Genomic DNA, 21,946 nt, shown 5'->3' with positions numbered 1-21,946 from the left:
CAGTGCACACACAGATATCCATCACATGCTGGACTCGTACCAGATGTGTGTGTGTTCATGCCTGCATTATCGTCGCATGGTGGCCGCTATAGAAAAAGGACATTTGTGAGCAAGAACCATTCAACTAGGCTGCAGCTCCATCGCTTCCTTCGCTCTTTCCCACGGGCCTCTCAGTAATGACTGCAGAGCTGCAAACCATATAAATTGGTTTGGTGGTTGTGTCTAACAAGCTAACAGCTATCCCCCAGTTCACATTATTGATGTATTTTCCCTCATTCTTTACAATAAATGAGACCAGCTGAAACACTGAAGAAGTATTTAACTTAACATAGTCTAAAGAATTGATATCAGCTTTTCTTACCTGAGCAGGCTTCTTCTGAACCACTTGTTGAGGCTGAAAGAAAAATGAAAGCACAGTGAGAAACAAAATTCATTTAGGTCACTTAACAGTCATTTCAGGGATGCTGGAAAAATATTTGCAGCATATGAATAAAACATAGGCAAAGCCCACATTCAGAAATGCAGTGATGAACATACCCTGCTCTCACCCAGCCTCTCCAACACTTAGCTGTATCCCTTGCTCTGAAGTAATTTGAATTACTGTAGATCCAGAGGAATATATAATTACATATAATCAAAATCAAGATCTAACTTAGATCTTTCAGATCTTGCATGCTACAGCTACAGCATGCTACATGATTTGCTCTGTTACTTGTCAGACTGTGAGAGTGGCCTAATTCTACAACCAGATTTTGTTGTCTCCATTGACGCTATTTATTCTCTGGCATTATGCCTGTGGACGTGATTTCGGGGCCACCCATCATCTAGGTGGTTTGGCGTGCAAGCCAAGAGAGCCGGTGGCTGTCTCTACCGGCCCACCATTCAGCTACAGGCAGGCACCATGCTCTGAAAGCTGCCCCTCGGCAAGTCTCTGGTCTGGCTGGTCCCTTCGGGAATGGACAACATGGTTCCTGGGGGAGCCTGGAAACCCACCGAGCTAGCTATACCCTTCATCCCAGCAGAGGAGAGGAGGAGTACCGATTAATGAACTAACACCCATGCACTTAAAATATACCACTGCCACTCTGGTGATGTGACCTTTGTGAGTCCTAGGAACAGCACAAAACAATAAGACCACAGATAAAGGATGAAATCCTGACACCATGAGCACAAAAGGGCTTTTCTTCCTTCAGTGGGGAAAAGCTGTCTTTCCCCCCACCCCTCATGGGATTTCTGTTTTCAAAATTCATGAATCGCACCCACTGATTTTCTTCCTGCCCTTTCTTTCTGCCTAGTCTTAATCCCAGACATGATTTTAGTGCCTCACTTGAGCAGAAGCCAACATGCCGTCCCTCTGGATGGCCAAAAACCTAATTTTCATGACAGTGTAGTAGGAAATAACTGGAATATTTCTGAATAAACAGTTTAGTGTAACTGGCCTTTCAGAGCAATATTTCAGTAGGAAGGATCAATGAAAATGTAAATTAAATGTAACTGATTCAATTCAGGCTGCCCACCACAAACCTCCCATTTTAACAAGAGATGCTTTGTTTATTTTCAGTCATTTTCTAATTCAGCAGAATCCTGTTGCTGTTATATTTTTGTATCTATGCCTCAGGCTCCAAGTTCTGCTCTCAAACAAATATGAGAAAAGAATGTGTGATGACTGGGTCCATTTTTAAACATCAGGGTGGATCCTTTTCTTTTCCATTAAATTTCCTTGCAGTGGAGAAGCTATTACCAAGGCACACGTTTTGTTGATGCGTTCTCCAGGTGGACTGCAAGCCCTGAACTGATTAAGGACATTTGCTGCCCTCAGGCAGAGAAATTATTTGTTTCAAAGGAATCCCTTGTAATTACAGAATTCATTGAGCTCCTCAGTGATCTACCATTAGTGCTTTTCTTCCTTATTTTCATTTTTTGCCTGCTGATTACACCTGTACACGTGTTTACTCTCAAACCACATCAAATTCGCAGACATTCTTAGAGGCTGACTGCTTTCTCCTGCTCAGAAATCCCCATATATTTTTGGCTGTGCACTCTGCATTCATGTGACTCTCACACACTGTAGCTCAATGAAATCTTCTGAAAGAGCTGCCAACTCACCAAATTTTCCATGAATTAGGTCCTGACACTTCAATGAGAGGAAAGACAATGTCTGAAACAAGGCCAGCTCTGGCTTTCTGCCTAGTATGTGTCACAGTAATTCTACCAGCTGCCCTTCTACACAGCACTTCATACTTTTCAGACCACCAAAAAGCCCCTTGAATACTTCCAGTGATAGCTGGGGCTTGAGCCGCCAGCATGTTTTCCCAGCCTCTGGCACCCAGTGGCTCCAGACTGGACCTAGAAAGTTTTTGTGTGTGTTTGTTTTGTTTTGTTTTTATTTTTATGAATGGCTTTAGCAGGGGACTCTGACTCAAGCACAATACTATACAGCCATTCATAAAAAGCAGAGGGAAAATATTGTACTTTGCCCAGCTGGAAACTGTTTCTGATACTGACCAAGTCTTATAAGAATCTTACTCATTCAAGACCTTTGCTATCCTAGTACTTAACATCAAGAGTTCACTGGCAGCGTTTGCTTACTGCCAGCTAGGTTTCTAGTGGATTTGCTATCTGGAGTACAGCACACATTAGGCTTTCGCACTTAAATGCACAGCGACAAAAGATCAAAAGTAGGGCTCAGGCCCCTGGATGTCATTAATGGCACACAGCACCATCCCCTGGGAAGCGCACCCGATTACACCAAGCACAGGGCTCTAGCTTGCGATGGCTGAATCAGTGCAGCAGGGCAAGCGTTGTGTTTCAGGAGCATTGCTTTTCCTGCTTGACTCTTGCTGAGTGGGTGATTTATCTGCACAAATGCAGGCTGGATAAATCAAGCAAGGTCTGCTCCTGCGAGGACTGCAGTGTCCCCTCACTCGAAGACCACAGCACTTAGGTTATCCCAGACATGAAGAACTGAGGCATACAGGAATGATGAGAAATTTCCTAAGTGCCCCTTTCTATTTCTTTAGCTGTTGTGGAAGTGTTGTCTTTGGAAACTTCTTGACACATTAGGGATACAAATGCCTCTACTTGCTAAGCTTTGTGTTCTCTGAGTTAAGAGATCTTTTCAGGACTTCAAAGAAGACACCTCTGATTCAAAAGACTGTTGCAACTGCACGTTCAACTAGCTGGAAAGAAAGAGAATTTGTCTTGGTTATGAAAAAGATTGGAACCATAAAAAAGCCAAGGACAAGAGACTTAAAGAGGTGCTTTGGAGCAAAATAAAGTTGTACACAAGCCATGAGAGCTCTGAATTATTATGGATCCCTCCAGGAACCTACAGAGTAAGATGAAAGATCTCCTGTTTTGGCAGATGCTGTCTCCCTTATTGCAGTGATCATATGTAAGTGAAGCTTTGTGCAACATAGAACTTTCACACTTTATTTTTATCCTAAGTTTAAAAATTGACTATTTTTAACTGAATGTGTATCAGTTGACCTGAAAGCAAAATTCAACTTTTCAGGTCAAATGCAAGTACAAGTCAATCTTAAGTAACTTTCTTAAATCTGTATGATACAGAGAGCACAAGTGTTGGAAAAAGCCCATGACCACGTCATTTAAATGTCTGTCGTACAAAAAGAAATCCAAAATACAGCAGAATTTGTTTTGCCAGGCTTAAACTATTAAGTATGTTAGCTAAGATACAATATAGTAATTTAAAACTTCATGATAAGATTCCTAACTTTGAAGAGAAAAAAAATAAACCGTTTAGAGAACAACGTAGGCAAATCTTTTGGTGGTTTTATCTTTGATTTTAAGCTTTGCATGTTCAAAGCCCAACCGTTTATTGTCTACAGCACTTTCCCCACTCCTCCTCTGTCACCTCACCCTTCATTTATTTCAATTTCAAATTCTGTCACTTGATTTTTCCTCAACATCTTAGACGCATCTTTACAGCCAAAATCTTGTTCAGGCATTCCTCATCTCTGACAAAACCTATAGATTCAGATAACTTCTCTCTATGCTGGCAAATACATACTGGCATACAATACATACGATACCGATCAAACAATTTCTGTCTTCTATATGAGAACCAAAGAACAGCCTCCTGTAACAAGTCCACATTTATCTTGTACCTGGAATCAAAAATTGCATCAAAATCAACTCATCACACTTCTGACTCTCTGGAGTACTCCTTTTTACCTTATGACTTTTCATAGTCTTATGGAAAATATGTAAGAATAAGGGTAAGTCTATGTTAAGTAGTATGACCAATGCTGGAACACATTTTTAATGATCAGAGATAAAAGCACTGGTTTTCAGTGCAAGTCATTCACCAGCTGCTGTGCCTGAAGCTCCAAGATCATGCTGCACAGTCACAGGGCTCCTAGATTTTGCAATTGTATCTTCCTCTTTAAATTGAGTATTATGAAGATGTTTGACTGACAGTTCTTGGCAACAGTGACTCTTTACTTTATTCCCACAGCTTGACACTGACAAGACATTCGTATGGAGGTAGCTCTGCTGGTGAGACTAAATGACCATGATGGAAACTAATACCCAGTTAGGATGACATTTATAGTGCTGACAGCTCAATGTTGTGTGGAGATCATTAAAATAATTTCATAGGTCACCCAAACACTTGTAGTTCTAAATTAAAAGATGAGTAAAACCATATTTAGACTTTTTATCTACATATCCTAGAAAAATCAGGAAGTTCATATTATACCAGTTGAAACCAATATAATCCAAAATAAATCATGTCTTCCAAGCAGTTCCATATGACAGCATAATAACTACTGTTCTGCCCTACAGCTTTAATTGGTTCGAGTCCAACCTTTCCCTCCCTCTTCGAGGATACAGTGATGCAATGCAGGGCTTGGAGGCTGAGAGTCTGGGAGACAGTCCTCATCCCTTGACAAAAGCTACTTTTAACTTCATGACCTTCAGGAGGAACCACCACACACTGTGGGGGGACAATATGCCTGTTGTTTGCCGCTCTTATCCAGGTATGCCCATGGCTTTATTTAGAAATTATCTTGCTTTAGAGAGGTTAGCAGAAATGCTTTTACACCATCAATGGCAATGGGAATTCTCCCTGAGCCCAAGTAGCAATTGCCTGTGTTTTGGAAACACAGGTCATGAATTCTCTCGCCTGCATTGCCTGTTTACAGTCAACTGGCAACCGCAGAGTCTGTGTACACACACTGCTGTGGGTCATTACAATCTAACAGCAAAACCATCTGGCCCTTAGAGTTCAAAGGAGATTTCACAGTCCTCTGTGCAGTCTCATAAATGAGGCTAATAGTAATCTGTGGAGAATTCTGGCAAAATCTGTGGAACTTTTATTCTTTATTTTCTATCCTACTTGGCACTACTCTGAGTTTTTAATACCAAATACAAAGTCAGGTCATTCAAAAAATATTTATTAGCTTACTAAACTGACCTCCCCTGACTGCTGCTGGAAAACCCTGCAATGTCTCAGGAGCCGCACCAGTAACTTTAGCTGATGACAAAGTAAATAGCACTTTACTCCACTTGTTGAGGAGAGCAGCAAGCATCTTAGTGCTCAAAGTACACAAAGTGACTTTTAAGAGTTATTTGATGAGCAATGAGATTTTATATTTTAATTGGCAAATTCAAAGCACAGTGCTTCAAATTACTCTTTTGGTAGTGTGAAAATTCAGGCACTGGCATGTATATCCAATCAGATAAGTATATATCCAGTGGAAATCAACTAACTGATTTCAGTGGGGCTAGAATTTCATCCTCTTTGTTCACAGAAGACTACCCTCACTATAAAAAGTTTAGAAGTTGCTACATTTGCAGTGCTTCTTCTGTTCTCAAAGGAGAAACATGTGGAAAGAAATGTGTTAAAAAATCAAATTCTCTTTTCTTTTACAGTGGTATAATTCATTATTTTTCAGTTGCTTTGATCCAACCTTCCTCATAGTGGTAGATTTCCCACCACTGCAGATCTTTAGTAAGAAATCAATGGTTAGAACAGGAAGGGAAAAAATGTAATTTTTCTTCAGCTGTTAATTCAAGCACAACAATACCCAACTGAGCTTGTCAACAATGTAATCAAAACTCAAAGTACAGTAGCTGCTAGTTCAGTGTTCTTGATAGATGCTATTAATTTTTATAATCTTTCAGTTGGTATCAGTTACATTGCCATAAAATATTTAGGGTAGTACAGCTTATGAAATACCCATTTAATGGGCCTTGTATCTGTGGTTAAAGGTTAAAGCAAAGTCTACACTGGTGTACTCAGCTAAAATCAATAAAGTCACTGTAGTCCTATGTTTTGGCTGCAGAAGGACCTGTTGCTGCTGACTGCTCTTCTTCAGAGACATCTCCGTTCTGCTGGGCTCTCCTGTTACTGCATTATCAGTTACCATGCAATTGATAAGCTTTCCTGATGCATTTTATTCAGGTTTATGTCAGCACTCTGTGCATTTTTCTGCTAAAATATTAATAAGCAATTTTTTGCCTTTCAGAAGAGTTCTAGTAAACAATTCATCACTGATGTTTTCTTGATATGCACCTAAGGAAACATGGGCTGGGCTCCTTTGCTTAGCTAACTTCATATCTATCTATCTATTAATAACCTCCTATATAGATGGATTATTGAGAAAGCCAGATGGGAGGACTAAGTTATCCTCAGTTATAGTGTAAGGAAAAGGACTACATTTTAGTGGACAGAAATAAATGATAACTTATTTGTAAAGAAATCAAACCCTCATGATACAGGGATATAAACTGATCAAGAATGACTTAGTTTTAAACTCTGCAGACTTCTCCACACAAGTAACTATTGTGCAACTGTTTACCTCTGGACCATCTTTTCTGTTTTGATACAGAAATCCTTGCAATCAGCATGCATTTCTCATGACCCATACAGAAATAATTTTTGGTCACTACTAAACAGGCTAGATCTGATTTGATGACCTAGAGGTGAAAAGCACTGTATCGCATTACCATCCAGTTCCAACTTTTGTTTTAGAGTCTTCCCTCTCTTTTTGCTCTGGCTCCTCCTGCCACACGTACACAAAAACCAGAGGCAGTTCTTGCTTCAGAGACCGTTCCCAGAGGTCTCACTGCTGGTGGCTGCATGGAGCCAATCCGAGTTGCAAGAAAGGGATCAGCAGGCTCATCTCTGGACTGACTGTTTGTGAGCTTCTAAATCCCCCGACCTTCCCCTTGGTCTGCAGTGAAATAACATGGTCAACTGTCCGGTAAAGTACCAAACCAGACCTTCTGCAAAATCTGGTACTGATTGGAAAGTGAACTCTGAACCCCAAGGCTTTAGCTGAAAATGTAATGATTGTTCAGGTAACGTTTCTTACTCTGGCCTCGTACATTCATTCTCTGCTAATTTTAAGGTCACAAGGACCTTAACTCATTCAGCGACAGTGTTCTTGTGTCATTTAGAGACACAGTCCATTTTGCACAATGGAGGCTTCAACACCAACAACCAAATTCATTTCCAGGACTATGCAAGCTTCTGCCAGCAACAGGCCCAAGCCTAGAGCTATGGATGGAAAAAGAACTGAAGTGGCGGTGGCAGAAAACAACTGGTGGACTCTGCTCTGCTAGGCAGCCTGGGGAGCATAGCAGTGTCCAGGCTGTGTAAAATGACAGTGGGGAAAGGTGTGCTTCTGTCTGATCCCCCAAGTCTCCTCAGAGTGCTGCCACAGTGTCTACACTATAGCCTGGTCCTGCCTTCTCCACAAAAGTGCCTGAAGAAGAATATTGGGGAAAATACAATATGCAGTTCCCTCGGTGCTTGGGGCATATGCTTGGGGCATCTTTTCTCTCCGGAAAGCACTACTCTGGGTAAGTGATACTGAGCCAGCCCCTGCAAATACAGATAGTTGTGCAACATGACAGGAGTCTTTGCTTTTCCCTCTTTCTTTTCACAGTTCAGACCAAGGAGCCTCAGTGTTATCACTCCAGTATTTCTCAGAGGCAGCCAATGGCACATTTCTTCAATTTAGCTGCATGATGTGCTGCTGCCTCCATAGCTTTGAGCTTCATGTTTTAGCAAGGCACTTCTCAACGAGTGGAGGTGAGCTTTAGAGTGCACAGAACAGGGCCGTATGCACAGATGGGTACAGGAAAACATCATATTTTGGAGTACTGTGGCACTGTCCATTTTACAGTGATCTGTGACAGAGGCGGCTGTGATACCTCCACATGGTACTGAGGTTGCCTGGGATGAGCACCTGATAGACCTGACAGTTATATTGGAAGAGCATATGAGGCACTCACTGAACTTTCTGTCTGGAAGACCAATGCCTGGTTGTAAGTGCACTATGCACCTAATGCCTTAAAGACCCAGTGGGAACGGAGACTGTTTGATTTCACTCAGGTTCATGCCACTGGAAGAAGTTGTACTTTTTTGTCTTCTCTTGCCCTTTAATACCCCTTTCGGATCTGGGAGGTTCCTCCCAGTGTCCTGCTAAAGGGCTACTATCAAATCCTTGGGTGTCCAAGTCCTCAGTTGCGCAAACCTGGCTCAGCGGGCCCTGTCTAGAAAAATGGCAGACTTCCTCAACAGTTGAAAACAATCCAGGCCAGGGCCTGTTCTCTTGTCCAGAGGCCAAGTGCCACAACCTGGTCTGCATCCATGCAAACTTTCTTCCTCCCAAACAGGGTCATCTCTTCCAAACTGCCTAGAGGAAACAGTCCATGGCTTGTGCCATTTTCTGAACTGTGCCAGGAGGCCAACATGGTGCCGGGGAAAATGCTATTGCACAGCACAGGCAATTGCAGCACAGTGCCTGAGCCTGTGCCAAGGCGCTGTTCAGCTTACTAAGCACAGACACAACTCTAGATCCTGTAAGGAAGAGCTATCTGTCCCTTCATCTGCACAATCTGAGGCATGGGTACAGGGACCTAAGCAGCCTCTTCTGCATTGCTGTTTCTGCCCTCTTAGAGATGTAAAGAAGCTTGCACAGAGCTTATGGTCATTCCCAGGCCTGGCCCTGAAATCCTGCAGGAGCTTCCCTTTCCCATCCAGCCCGTTCCCTCTGTGACCTCCCATTGCCCTGGGATGGCTGGGCATGGCTTTCCTCTGAAGACTGAGACGACATACACAGCCCAAGGAAGGCCAATCGACAGTGCCTCACTGATTCTCTGCAGCTGAGGATCTGGCCAGGGCACTTCTCTTGAACTTCTTTGTCTGAGCAGATACATTGGTAGCCACACGGTTGGCTGGGGATGTTTTTGTACGTCTGGTATATACAGATGTCTGATAGCTGTCTGTCTATCGAATAGATTTGATAATTATTACTGCCTCCAGGAAACTGATGCTGCTGAGACTGCCTGTCAGAGAGGCCGAACAGAGTCTGCTGACATCCTGGCCCAGTTTCATAAAGGAGTCAGTGTCCAAAATAGAAATACATTTTCCATGTACTTGAACTATACCAGGGGCTTGGTGGCGAACTGTTGTAATTAATCCATTTGCTTGCTTGATATTTTTGGGATTCTTCTGGTGCATGGTACATTAAATACTGAACTCAGTTCATACTGCTATTTTTTAATGGGAATTACATTCATTACGTCCAAATGAATGATTTGTAGGCACTCCTTGTGAAGCAAAAAAAAAAAAAAAAAAAACACTTGGATTGCATTTCTGGTGTGCTTTTACCATTCACTCTGTAATGGTAATTTCATCATATACATCGTTGTGAAATCCACAGGACACAGTAATGTATTTTAAAAGATGACAGCAAAACTATCTTCTTTTTTATTCAGCAAGAACTCATTTGCTAAAGGATTGCAAAGTCAGAGTCTATAATATCCTATCATCAGCCTGTTGACGGCAGCAGAAGTATGAATGGTGTCTGTGTGCACATGCTTCTCTGTCTGAGAGAAAAGGAAGGGGGAAGAGAGGGAGGGAGAAAGCAATTCTGCTCTTGATAATCCCGGTGTAATTTTGGAGTTGTTCTGTTTATGTTGCTGGACAGATGCTGAATTTAGCCCAGTCTAGAGAGAAGATTTTAACCATAATTTTTAAAGGACAATTACCTGACTGTCTAGCTACAGTTATTTAATAGCCTTTTGGAAGCTACATCTGACCTGAAGATCCTATTTGTTGCTTGGATCTAACAATGCGGACATCAAAGGTATGTGTGTTAGGTATGCATGCAAATCTCCTGCAGCTTTTTTCATAATATTACTGTAACTTGACACCACATCAAGAATGAAGTGCCTAGAGCACCCTACTACAACCCTGCTTGCTGGTACAGCTTAAAGTGGATTCCTTGTTCACAAAGCACCATATACCACTTGGAAAGCAGCCTGGTTTTAAATTGTTACTGTTGCTAGGGAGTTCTTGTGAACGTTTTACCAAATGTAGTTCAATCCAGACAATCAGACTGCTCAATATTTACTCTTAAGTCCTGAAAAAACCTTCTATTTTCTGTTGTTTCTGTTATTTGTTTCTAAGTGACAAAACAAACTAATTTTTCATTCTGAAAAAAACAGAGTTAAATCCTGTCTTTGGCTAAATTCTGCCCTTGGTTAAAACCTAGCTGCAGAGTCTACCCAAAGAGGTAAATGCTTCCATCTTCCAGTCAGATTCTATTTTTGCTTAGACTCTGTGTGGTTTGAGGGGTGCCAAAAAGATACAAGTTGGTAGCATCTGTGGCTAGGTGGTCCTGGCAGCAGAGGTGAAAGCAGCTTGCTGGATGGAGGGTGGCTGGGCTCCAAATGCTGCTGTGGTTGGCACAGAAAGGCATATCCCTCCTTTCTGGGAATTAGGCACCAACCTACCACATGGGGTAGAGAAAAGCTTGATTTGCAGCAGAACATAATCTGCCTCCATGAGATCAGGAACTGGCAGCGATGCGGCTAAGGACACCATGATACTCTAGATATTAACAGGTATGGGAGTCACTGAAGGTGTAGAGCAAGGTCCTTCTGATGACGGTCAACAGACTGCACTCAGCCTGTAAGAGGCAACTAAATGTCCCCTTATCTCCTTTCAGGCACTCCCTAGCCCAGCCTCAGGCAAGGCTTCATCTTGAGAAGTGAGCTGGAGACCAAGGGTTCACCCTGGGGCATGCTCTGCAGGAGCTGCATGGACACTAGAGGTGTCTGTGAGCCGGATGTTCTCTGTGGCAAACTCCATGGCCACCAAGGAGGCAACCAGCAAAGGAGGGCCAGCGTTTGGAAGGGTGAATGAGGAAACTTGAGTACAGCTGTGCTTGGGACAGTGAGAGTGTATCTAGGAGCTTCTGGAAATCTTGGGAAGGACAAGAAACAGTGCTTGAATTTTCTGGTTGGTTGCATGGTGTGAAAGATCTAAAGGGATGAGACAGAGGAATGAAAGGGGAGAAGAAGAGATGAGAGGAACCAAACACACACCACCTTCCTTGTTTGTACACAAATGGGAACAAGGTCTCTGTGCCTTCCATTAAGTGCAAGGATCTGAGAGGAAGCATATAGAAATATCGTATTCATCTTTCTTTCTGTCTACCAACCCTTACAAGATTGCCTTATTGCTGTCATATTTTTGGCTTCTTTTATGTTCTTAAAGCGTGTCCTTTAGTGACATATTTGGGGCTTTTGCATTTATGCCAAGGGCACTGTAGCCTTTCGAAAGAGAACGATCAGGGAGCTTGGTTAGAAGGACTGCTTTTGTGTACCAGTGGGTTGTTTAGTTTTTAGGATCAGATGCATCTCGTAGGCATTATGGGAGTGCTTCTCCTTCTCAGATCATGAAAAGGAAGCCAGAAGTAGGAAAGCCTCTTGACTGCACTGCCTTAGGGAGCGGCAAATTATGCCCCTTCGAGCAAGCAGAGAAACAACCTGCTGTTCAAGGCTGAGGAGAGCAGGATCCCCAGGAGCTCATGTCCTTCCTGAAGAAGAGCTCTATAGATCTCTCAGCACCACAATCTGTGCACAATCAGGTCTGCTTCAGCTTGTGGCTGGATTGCCCTGAAAGCAGGACAGCCAGGACATTCATTGTTATACAAGCACTACAAAAGGGTGGGGGACAGTGATGGGATAAGGAGCTGCCCATGCCTCTTCGCCTTTCATCACCTCCCAGGAATGTCTGCCTTCAGGGATAATTTAGATGGGTTTACATTAATAAACGTGTGGCCTTTTCAGCCATGTTTTTTAACTTTAATTCCTGCCTGCCCTTGCTGGCACATGCCCTTGGCAATTTGTGGTTGTTTTGCTTGTTCAGCATCGTATAATTATCCTTTATTACTGAATCTAGATGTTTTCTTATGGTTAAACAAACACAGAGCTCATGAAAGTGATACAGTCTAGCTTCATTTTTCTTAGCATATACTGTTTTTTTTCCTTTTTTTTTAAAGCTGCTTGCTTTTCTCAGTCAAAAAGACAGTGTTTTGCTAACCCCAAACTGATAATTTCATGAGTCTTCCAGATGCACCATCACAGTTCCAGAAAGCTTCCTGACTGACAAGAAATCTGTGACTTCTGTAAGAGCTCCACATTAGGATATTATTAATGAATGTTCTGTACCTCAGAGTCAACCCCTCAATGTCATGTAAGCTCCATATGTTTCCCTGCTCAGCATCATGGTGGTCCCCTCCCTCTCCTGACTCTTAAGTGTCATAAGCCTCAACCTTTTGGTTTGGGGTTGGTTGAATGGGCTCTTATGGAGGCACTCACGGTCTCTGTGCTCCACTCAAGCCATGACTTACGGCAGGAACACACTTCTTTCACATCTGTGCCCATTCCATGATAAGGTGATGTCTGTGCTTGGACCAGTTAATGAACATGAGATCAGATGGGTGAAGGGGAGGATCCACATGTCTTTGAAGAGAGAACACAGCAGAAAGAAGCTGCTCTCTGCCCACAAATAAGGGCCTTCAGAAAAGAGGATGCAGGGTAATTTTGCACTGTAGGTAGTTTTGACAGGGAGGATCCAGCCTGTGAGGTTTAGTTTAACTGGCCCTGTCCTAGAGACTACTTGGTCCATTTAAAGTTTTGGACCTTCTTCACCTACAGCACTGGCCTGCAATACCTGGGAGTACGCTTCTCCTCTGGGTCAAGGTCTCCTATCTCAAGCCATGTTACACTCCAAGTACAGGGCTGCCAACATCCTGGAGGAGTCTTCAGTGTGCAAGAGTTATGTTTCTGGAAGAGCTTGGGATGCCAGTGAATCACAAAGACTTTAGGAGCAAAATGCATAATACTTACAAAATGCATACAAAAATGCGTACACTGATTAGCATTCTGTAACAACACAGATATAGAGACAAGTATGTCTCGTCCCTAAAGACTACAGAACTAATTACAATCTGAACTCAACCTATTGATACATAGTGGACAAGGGCTAACTCCAAGCAAAAGGACTTGGGAAGTGCTTGGGCACCACAGTGACAAACATTAAGAAAATCTGTCTCCTCATCAGTATCGCTCATAGGGAACTTCTTTTTTTCCAAATACATTTTTCTTAACTTTCACTGTTCCTTTTGAAATGGAAATCTAACACATTACGAGAAGACCTGTGGGACCTGTGACACTGTGTAAAGGGTCATACAGGTATTATTCCTCAGTTCAGCAAGGGCATTCTTACAAAAGTTTAAAAATATGCATTAATATATGAGATTACTAAAATGATCACAATATTTAAATACATAATCTTATCTCTGCATATCCTTTTCATCTCTGCGGATCCCAAAGTGATTTACAAACTGGAAGCGATACGGAGACCTTATAAAGGGATCTGTTTCACTCTCCATTGAAATGCAGTCACTTCTGGGATGAAATCTGGCAGCTGTTTTAACAGCACAAAACAATATCACATACAGTTAGGGCATGAGGTGAAGAGTACCATATCCAGTGTAAGTGGCAGGGAAGGAAGGATGTAATTATCCAATTTGGAATTTGGCCAGGACACCAGGGTCAAAACCCCTTCTCTTTTCAAAAGTGCCATGGGAACTCTAATGATCACAAGTGATCAGGGCCTTGATTTTACATGTCATCTGAAAAACAACACCTCCAGCCACACGGTTTTCTTGAGTACCATGCAGTGGCATTCACTGTAAGTGACTCAAAAAGAAAAGTGCATTCCACCATAGCAGCTAGGTGTCCTTGGAGGTACTCAATTTTGTTTCCCAGTTAGCCTATACAATCTGACAGCCCAGGGGATATATACACACCCCTTTTACAGTGCCGATGTAAAAACAGAACAGGACACTGTCACAAGACAGAACTCTGCTTGTTTTAGATGCATTTATCAAAAACTCAGATCACACCCCCACTATTTTCAAAAGAGCAATACTCATCCCATGATCATCTCGTGACTTGACTTTTGCTGTCTCAAATGCAGATCACACTGACTTTCAAATCTATGAATGGCTACTAGCCAAGACAACTTTCCATTGTGGTATTAGTCTTGTTGCATTCTGCACAATTTACTAATTATTTAGTTACTAATTATATAGTTACTAATACTTATCAAGGCTCAGCCAAGATGCTGCAATTCAGTCATGCGTTAAACATCTCATAGACTAAAAATTATGTCCAAATCTTATAGATTTGGAGAGAGGAACTTGGTGCTAATGCATGTGAGATTTTCATAGCAGGCTTACAAAGCTCATTTTTAAACAGTCTTTATTCTTAAAATAAAATTCAGCAGCCTGCCTGCCTTGTACAGACTCTATTTAGCACAACACATCATGCACTTTTCAATAAACTACTGTTCCTTCTAGGGTATTTCTTAGATTGTTTCAACTGAGAGCAGGCCCTAATGCTCCAGGCACCCAGATGTACAAAGCTCTCCAGCAGCTCAAGAGCAGTCTCATGCTGGACCATGTACTGTGACCAGCAGTGGGACTGGCAGTAAAGCAAATCCTGTGCTACAGGAGACAGAAAGACCCGCTAAAGATGATCTGCAGAGGTCCCTTCCAACCTCAGCGATTCTGTGATTCTGTAAAGCTGACATTTCCAGGTTTCCCAGCAAATGGTCACCCGGTTCTGTCCCACCACCCGACTGCACAGCTCTGGGGCAACAAACCCAGCAAGAAAGGCAGAAAGACTCTGGGGCAACAAAGTTTTGATATAGCACTCCTAGAAACAGGAGAGTCTGCTGTCCCTGCATTAGATAGTGTACAGCTGAGTCCCTCATACAAAGAACCGGTACCCTAAACAGGGAAGACTGACAGAAGGTGGGCTGTGAAGAGAAGAGGCCCAGAGAGATGAAATGCCTTGTTACACAACATGTCAGTCTCAGAAACACCACTGAATGCAGGTTTCTTGGAACTGGTCTAGAGCCCTTTCACAGTCCTTTTTTAAAAGTGACTCAAAAGATTATGAGAGTTTGTCACCTGCATTCAAATGCCACCTGTAGAAAGGCATCCCTCTCTGGGCACAATTCTAAGCAATCTGTAGCAGACCTTCGCTTGTGATGGACTCCAATGGCCTGTCCTGCACAGCAGGTCACATCAGATTATCGCATGGTCCCATCTGGCTTTAGCATCTGCGAATCAAGGGTCGGATACTGACATCACTAATCTAACAAGCGAGAGCTAGTCTATCTTGTAGAACTATTGTCAAGAGGGTTTCTTTTTCATAAACAGTTCCTTAGATTACAGGAACTTACATGCATGTGCTGCAAAGAAATTAAATGATAAATTATGATCAAGGAAAGTTAAGGAGTTGACATGAAAAACACTAAGACCAGGTGCACATAACCAGAAACACCAAATTTGTTTGAACAATCTTATGGAAGCCAATGCAACTCAGATCAACTGTTGACAGCATGAGTAAGGATAACTGCATGTGGGAGAGCACAGGACTGCTATACTGAGAGAAAACGAATCTTGGAGGTTCCACAGATGAGCCAAGATATTGTATAGGTTTTTCAGCCATAAAGTTATAATATAATATATGAATATGCAGCAATGTCTGCTCAGAAGAAATGTAAAATGAGTGATCAGTCTTTGCTTCAGCCAGGTACTGGTTTTGAATAAATTTGAGGAGACAGCATTATGTAAATAAGACAGCACTAGACTATTTTCTCTCCAATGACATACAAGTGACAGTACATGAAGGGATCAAGAAACCTCAAGGCTCCTCATCTCTTTTTTATAAAATCAGAACCAAAATCTTGTGAATTTTGGCTGACTGTAACCAAGCATGGATTGTCCTATTTTCAAAGCAAAATCTAATTAATGGAAACACATACTTGCTCCTGATCTTACTGTTAGAAGCTTAAGTATTTGTCTGTTTTTCTGAACATATACAAGTGTTGGTTAACTTTTTACACAACTAATTTTTACTTATTTAATAATTCCAATAATATTATTCTGTATTATTTGTTTGTGCCCTTAAAAGCAATTGAACTTAATGTTAAACATTTTCTTGCATTTGCTTTCCACCACTGCCTTTTCTGTGAAAAGAGCTGCTGCATCTTAACCACACCTAGTGCCCACAGCATTAAAAAAACCCAGCAACAACAAACATACTAACTCCAAGCCTTTTCTTGCTTGTTGCTTCACTCAGTTTACTATCCTCTTATTGTTTTACTTTAATCATTGGAGCTTGATACCATACTAATTTTCCTCAGTCAGTTCATAATATCAATTTTCCTGAAGGTCAGAAACAATATCTCAGGAAATACCACCTGCTATTCAGGGATATCACAGGAAATTTGCATTTCCACTTTGTAAAGTGTTATTATTTTGGACTGACAGCCTATATTATTTCATTATCCCAAAGTGTTAGGATCCCTGAAAGCTATAAAGAAGGCAAGAGAGAAAGCAAATCAGTGTCCTAGCTGGCCTCCCTCTAGCTTTTCATGGTTATTAACAATCAGAGTGAGAAGACAACTTGTTGCCGAAAGATATGCATGCTTTATGCACAGCCCTCAGTGTCACTGCTGCAGGACTATGGGAGCAGTTCGGCTGCGTCCCTTGGCTCCTCAAGCCTGGCCAGCCCCCCAGCCAGCACTGGGTTACTGCTGGAGTGTGGCCCTCCATCTTCCTTAAACAGCACTGAGGAATGAGGTGGCAGATACAGCCATAGGATTTACTCTGCTACAAGAATACAGGAGATTTGAAAGCAGTTTCTACAGGGACTTAGATAGCTTCCTTCTAGAGTTTTATTCACTGGGTGTGAAAATGCAGTGTTTTGGGACCATCCTTAGGGAAAGAAAAGCTTCCCTTGGTTAGATGCTTGCAAGCCTTGCAAACTTCCACAACAGCTGGAGTGAATATCCCAAAACAAACTTCAGCCCTTAAGCATGTTTTCCTCTGCAGGTTACTTTGAAGCCACCACCAATATGGACTCCAGTCATTTTATTACCTTGGCATTCTTAGCATGACCATAAGTGATCAGGCAGGAGAGAGGAGACCTGTTAGAGGGAATCTGCAATCCTGCACATTTGTGATGCATTTTCCACACAACATAAAGTATATTAAACTTGCTGTAGCCTTTCTCCCAGTTCTTCAAACTCAGCCTTTCCTTTGGCCATTCTGTTTTCTCCTCCTGAGCTTATGCAGGCTGGGAAGAACCATGCTTTGCAGAGCTAAGCTGGGTATGGGCCTAGAGCAGGTGAAGCCATGAGAGCGACAGGCAAGGCTGTGCATCATGTCCTGCCACGCACGTGCCAGGAAGTGTGTACTACGTGAAATGTTGCGGGAGAGGGGTATTTATAACTGCTTAATGCTTCTCCCAGTGAGTCTGCCCTGCGCCCAGCAATATAACTAATGATTCACATGAGGCAACCTGAATGAAGGTAGAAATGTGCTTAAAATGGCTTTATTTATGGAGGTCTGAAGGAATTCAACTAGTGGCTTAAGAGAAAGCATGACTGTGGGAACCTTCTTGCAGTTTCTACCTGTTGGACAGAACGTGTCCCTGAAATTTCACTTCTGAAAGGAATATCTTGAAGTGACTTTTTTTATGATGAAAGTATTTCAAGACATATCTCTATTTCAAGCAACAGCTCTGGAGGCCGTTGAGGGAGGGCAACGAGTCTCACTGGCAGGATGAAAGGAAGTCTGCTTTCTGCCTGGTGCCAAGACAGAGCACGAAGGAGCTGAGAGCTGAGGAGAGCACTCCCAGGTAGCCTACTTGAGTTTCACTTGCGCTCACCCTCCCTCTTGTTTGCTCTGCTGCACTGCACTGCTGCTGTGGGAGCAAGCCAGTCTGCTCTGGGGGGCCTTCAGGCTAGGTGGAGTCAATAGATGACACTGACTCCTGTCTACGCTGGGCCCCAGTGCAGGGCCAAAAGTTGCCGCTACACCAGCAGGTCTGAGCTGCAGATGTGCCGCTGACGCAAGCAGCCCTGAAGCTGCCCAAAGTTACATGAGACTGTTTTCCATCCCTTGTCCCTGGAGAGGAAATGCAAAGAGGTATAACACTACCATGTCCTTTCTGAGCTGCGGGGATGCTCTCAAACCAGCCGAGCCTCTTGCCCCTTATGCCCAGCGGTATGAAGCAGGGAGTCTTGTCTGGGTATTTATATTTAGCAAACAGAGTCGGCGGTAACATCTTGCTGGCAGAACAGTGCTGTGAGCTGGCACAGATTCGGAGCGTGTTTTCAGAAAGGCTGTCTTTTAAAACTTCAGACTGATAAAACTAATGACTGTGTTGAGAGATGCTCATAAAACCCTGAGTCACCCCTTATCCAATTAAGGAAGCTGTCACTGATCTTTCAAAGAAGCCTGAATGGGTTATTCCCCTCTACGCTGCACTGAACTCAGAAATATCAATCTGCATGACACATTGCACAACCTGGACCGGCAGTCAAAAAGTTCAAAAGGTGAAGAACACCTCTCACCAGGAATAAACAGTGACGCACATTTGGAAACAACCCTTTGAATTACAATTAGCCATTTGGTACCCTCTCCTGTCTAGAAGCTCTTGTGCTAAAAAGTTACCTAGGGATGGCAAGAAATGACTGCAAAACAGTCCCAGACTCCTTCAAGGCTGATTTAAAAATCAGGAGGAGGAGGAGAAATGCCAATGTTTAATATTTAAACAAAAAAATGTTTAATTTTCAAACATTTATGTTCCTTTTATGATTGTTAAATCAATATTAATACAGAATGTAAACCATTTTATAGTCTCCACACAGGACTCCCCTGTCATTCCTTTCCCAAGAAGTCTGTCTTTTAGGAAGATGAGCGCTACCAGCAGGAGGTTCAGAAATGCTGGTCCTAGTAAATAACTCCAGAGCAAGACCTTCAGTCATTCTTCAGACACACTGCCTAATGACTTCAGTGAGAGTTCTGCCCAAGTAAAAATATCAAGTTTTGGCCCATTACCTTCAAATGAACAGAACAGTTTATTTGTGGTTTGAGGTGCTTCCTCCTGTCTGAACTTTCAGTTTTCTAGACTGAGCCAAAGAGGTACATTTCCAGCTTAAAGGGGTTTTGCCTCTGTCCCCTGGGTGGTATGTACACTCCAAAGGGCTCCCAAACTACTCTCTTGAGTTTTGTGACTTGAGTTTATACCTGCAACCCCTGCCTTCACTGACTAGATGATGGTACATATGGTAAGATGTCTTCACAATAGATTTCGACTGAACTGAAAAATAATCTTTCACTGCTGCTAGCCTCCAAAGACAAAAATCTTTCTGTACCATTCTCTAGCCTTCATTCCCCTCAGCAAACCATATATGCTAAGATGTGCTGTACTTCTAAAAAAATCCTTACACCCTCTAGATGAAAATCAGAACAGTGCAGAAAAACAGGAGCAGAAACAATAGCCAGCAACCGTGCCTTCAGCATTAATTTACGTGAGTGTGCTGAAACAAGACCTTCCAAAAGTGCTCAATAGATATTTGTGAGCAAATCTCACACGAGTACACTGCGTCCTCTTAACATCACACAACTGCTGCCCCTGCTCATTCACTTCCTCACACATTTGAACTTAATTCATTCTTTTGGAAGAAGTTGCTGTGGTTCTCTCCCCCTAACCCACTTCTTTCTCCACCAGTGAACCCCTGTCCTAGCACTGCAGAGCAGCCTCATGGCTTCCCTCCTCGCTTCCCCCCACCATGTTCTAGGGGAGGGGGGCATGGGGAGGAAGTGGTTCTGACATGTATTTTACTGATGTTTTAAAGCATATGGTCTGAATGCTCTGAATGCCGTGGAAGATTACTGTCACATGTCCTAACCCACTGCGTATCTGTTGACACAGTATCACCTTTCATAAATTGCTGGATACCATTTTCCCATCAGCATCTGAACAGAAGAATTATAGCCAGGACACAAATCCAAACAACCCTTATATGCTTAATAAAATAAATAACAATCAGCCTCTTAAATGTTTCTCCTTTAAAGGAATTTTTCTTATTTTAGATCAAACACTTCTCTGGGATCCATGTTAATTTGTAGTTTCCAATGCCATTAATAGCTAACACAAAGAAAAAAAACAGAACCTGTACAAAATTAGGCTGATTTGTATTTTTAAATTCTAAAATATGTGCTTGTGTAGAGCTTTGGGCACAGGCAGAATTTTTGAATGAATGCAAACAAAGCAAGATCTGCTTGAATGCATCAGACCCCCTAATGCATACTTAGCATAGCTCCAGGTCAGCGGAGCTAGACCAATTTACACCAGTTGAATGGTTGGCCCACGAGGTTCACATGAGCATGGTACCTCTGTAAGTACCTCCTCTTTTCCCTAATTCTGAAACTCATGAATGGGTTAATGCTGTTATCTCTATGCCTCTGAACTCTGCTAAGTATTTGGATTCTGTTCAGGTCACGTGAGAGCAGGCTGGAAAATGCACATGCACCTCTGCCACCTCCCCCACAGCGCACACACTTTTACACTCTGATGGAGAGATAATGTCAGCTTTTCATAGAAAAACTGATTACTGATATGCTCTTTTTGGCTTTGAGTATAAAACATTATATTTTGGGGTTTTCCATGAAGACAAAATCTTCTGGAGTGAGCAAGTACTTTCAGTTCTAAATTTCAAAGACCCCAAAACCCAGTTTTCTGACGGAAGAATCTCAACAGAAGTATTTCTCCTAACCTCAGTAGTGGCTACCAAAGCATGACACTCTGTTATAATAGTACACTCCTGTGTGCTCTCACTCCTGAAACCTATATCCTTCTCAAGCCCCACACATATCTGCTTTCAATATGTCTTGAAGATCGATGGATGGAGACTTCATTGACTCAGACCCGAAAGTGCCCTGCTGATATCCTCTCGTCACTTAAACACAGAGGTCACCACATGTTAAACCATTGGATTTACCTGCTCCAGCTACACAGCAAAAGAACAGTGATGTGTTTGAAAGTCAAACGTAAGCCATTTGGGGATGTGCAGACAAAATCAAAACCTGGCAGCTATTATTCAGCCAGGTTTCACACCAGTGATGCATTACTGGTGAGAAAGGCTTGTCTTAAGCAAGGAGACACTCTTCCATGAAGAGCTAAAAGAGGAATTCCAGTGTAGGGCACCCCAAAGCAACCAAGTCACTCAGTATAGCAAAGGACTGGGATCCATGTCGGGCTTTCAATACCATCTGAAGTTTGTATAAGGCTCCTATTGCTGTAGTGTCAGAGAATTTCCCATACACTTAAAAATGTATATAAATAATGACTCTTTTTTGTTCCCTTCCTGTTGTCTTATAGAAACAACTTAATTTCTGCATTGAGTTTATCTAATGTCAGCAAGTGTCTATGAAAGATGTTCTCAGGAGCATGCATCAAATTCTTGCACACTTTAGCAGCCATTCTTATGCAGCATAAAAGAACCTATGCTACCTAATCTTTTAAGATCTCCTTTGGTCACTTCACATTCCTGAAGTCTCTGAGGCAGTGTATATCTGCACTCTAATGCTTCCATCACATCTGCATGAGCCTTTGTCAAATCTGATGAAACAGTGGTCTGGAAAGTGAAATGTTAAGCTGTCAGCCTTTGGTGAACATAGGGACTTTCAGAAAAAGATGTCTGAAAAGTGTCTGTGTATGACATGGTGTATCATGTCAGTGTAGATGA

The 21,946-nt window shown here is 42.4% G+C and overlaps 1 protein-coding gene across 1 annotated transcript in view; it reads right to left on the bottom strand.

Moving 5' to 3' along the window:
- The window catches only part of HMGA2 (high mobility group AT-hook 2), a 116,475-nt gene that overhangs the window by 18,602 nt on the left and 75,927 nt on the right, over positions 1-21,946 (bottom strand). The window contains exon 4 of the mRNA XM_026070057.1: positions 362-394. Within this exon, the coding sequence (XP_025925842.1) occupies positions 362-394 (33 nt within the window). The remainder of the gene's footprint in view (positions 1-361; positions 395-21,946) is intronic.

The sequence above is a fragment of the Apteryx rowi genome, unplaced genomic scaffold, assembly GCF_003343035.1.
Source record: "Apteryx rowi isolate R43461 unplaced genomic scaffold, aptRow1 scaffold_302, whole genome shotgun sequence".
Taxonomy (NCBI): Eukaryota; Metazoa; Chordata; class Aves; order Apterygiformes; family Apterygidae; genus Apteryx; species Apteryx rowi.
The sequence above is the reverse complement of the archived record's forward strand: the minus strand, read 5'-3'. Positions and strand labels throughout refer to the sequence as shown.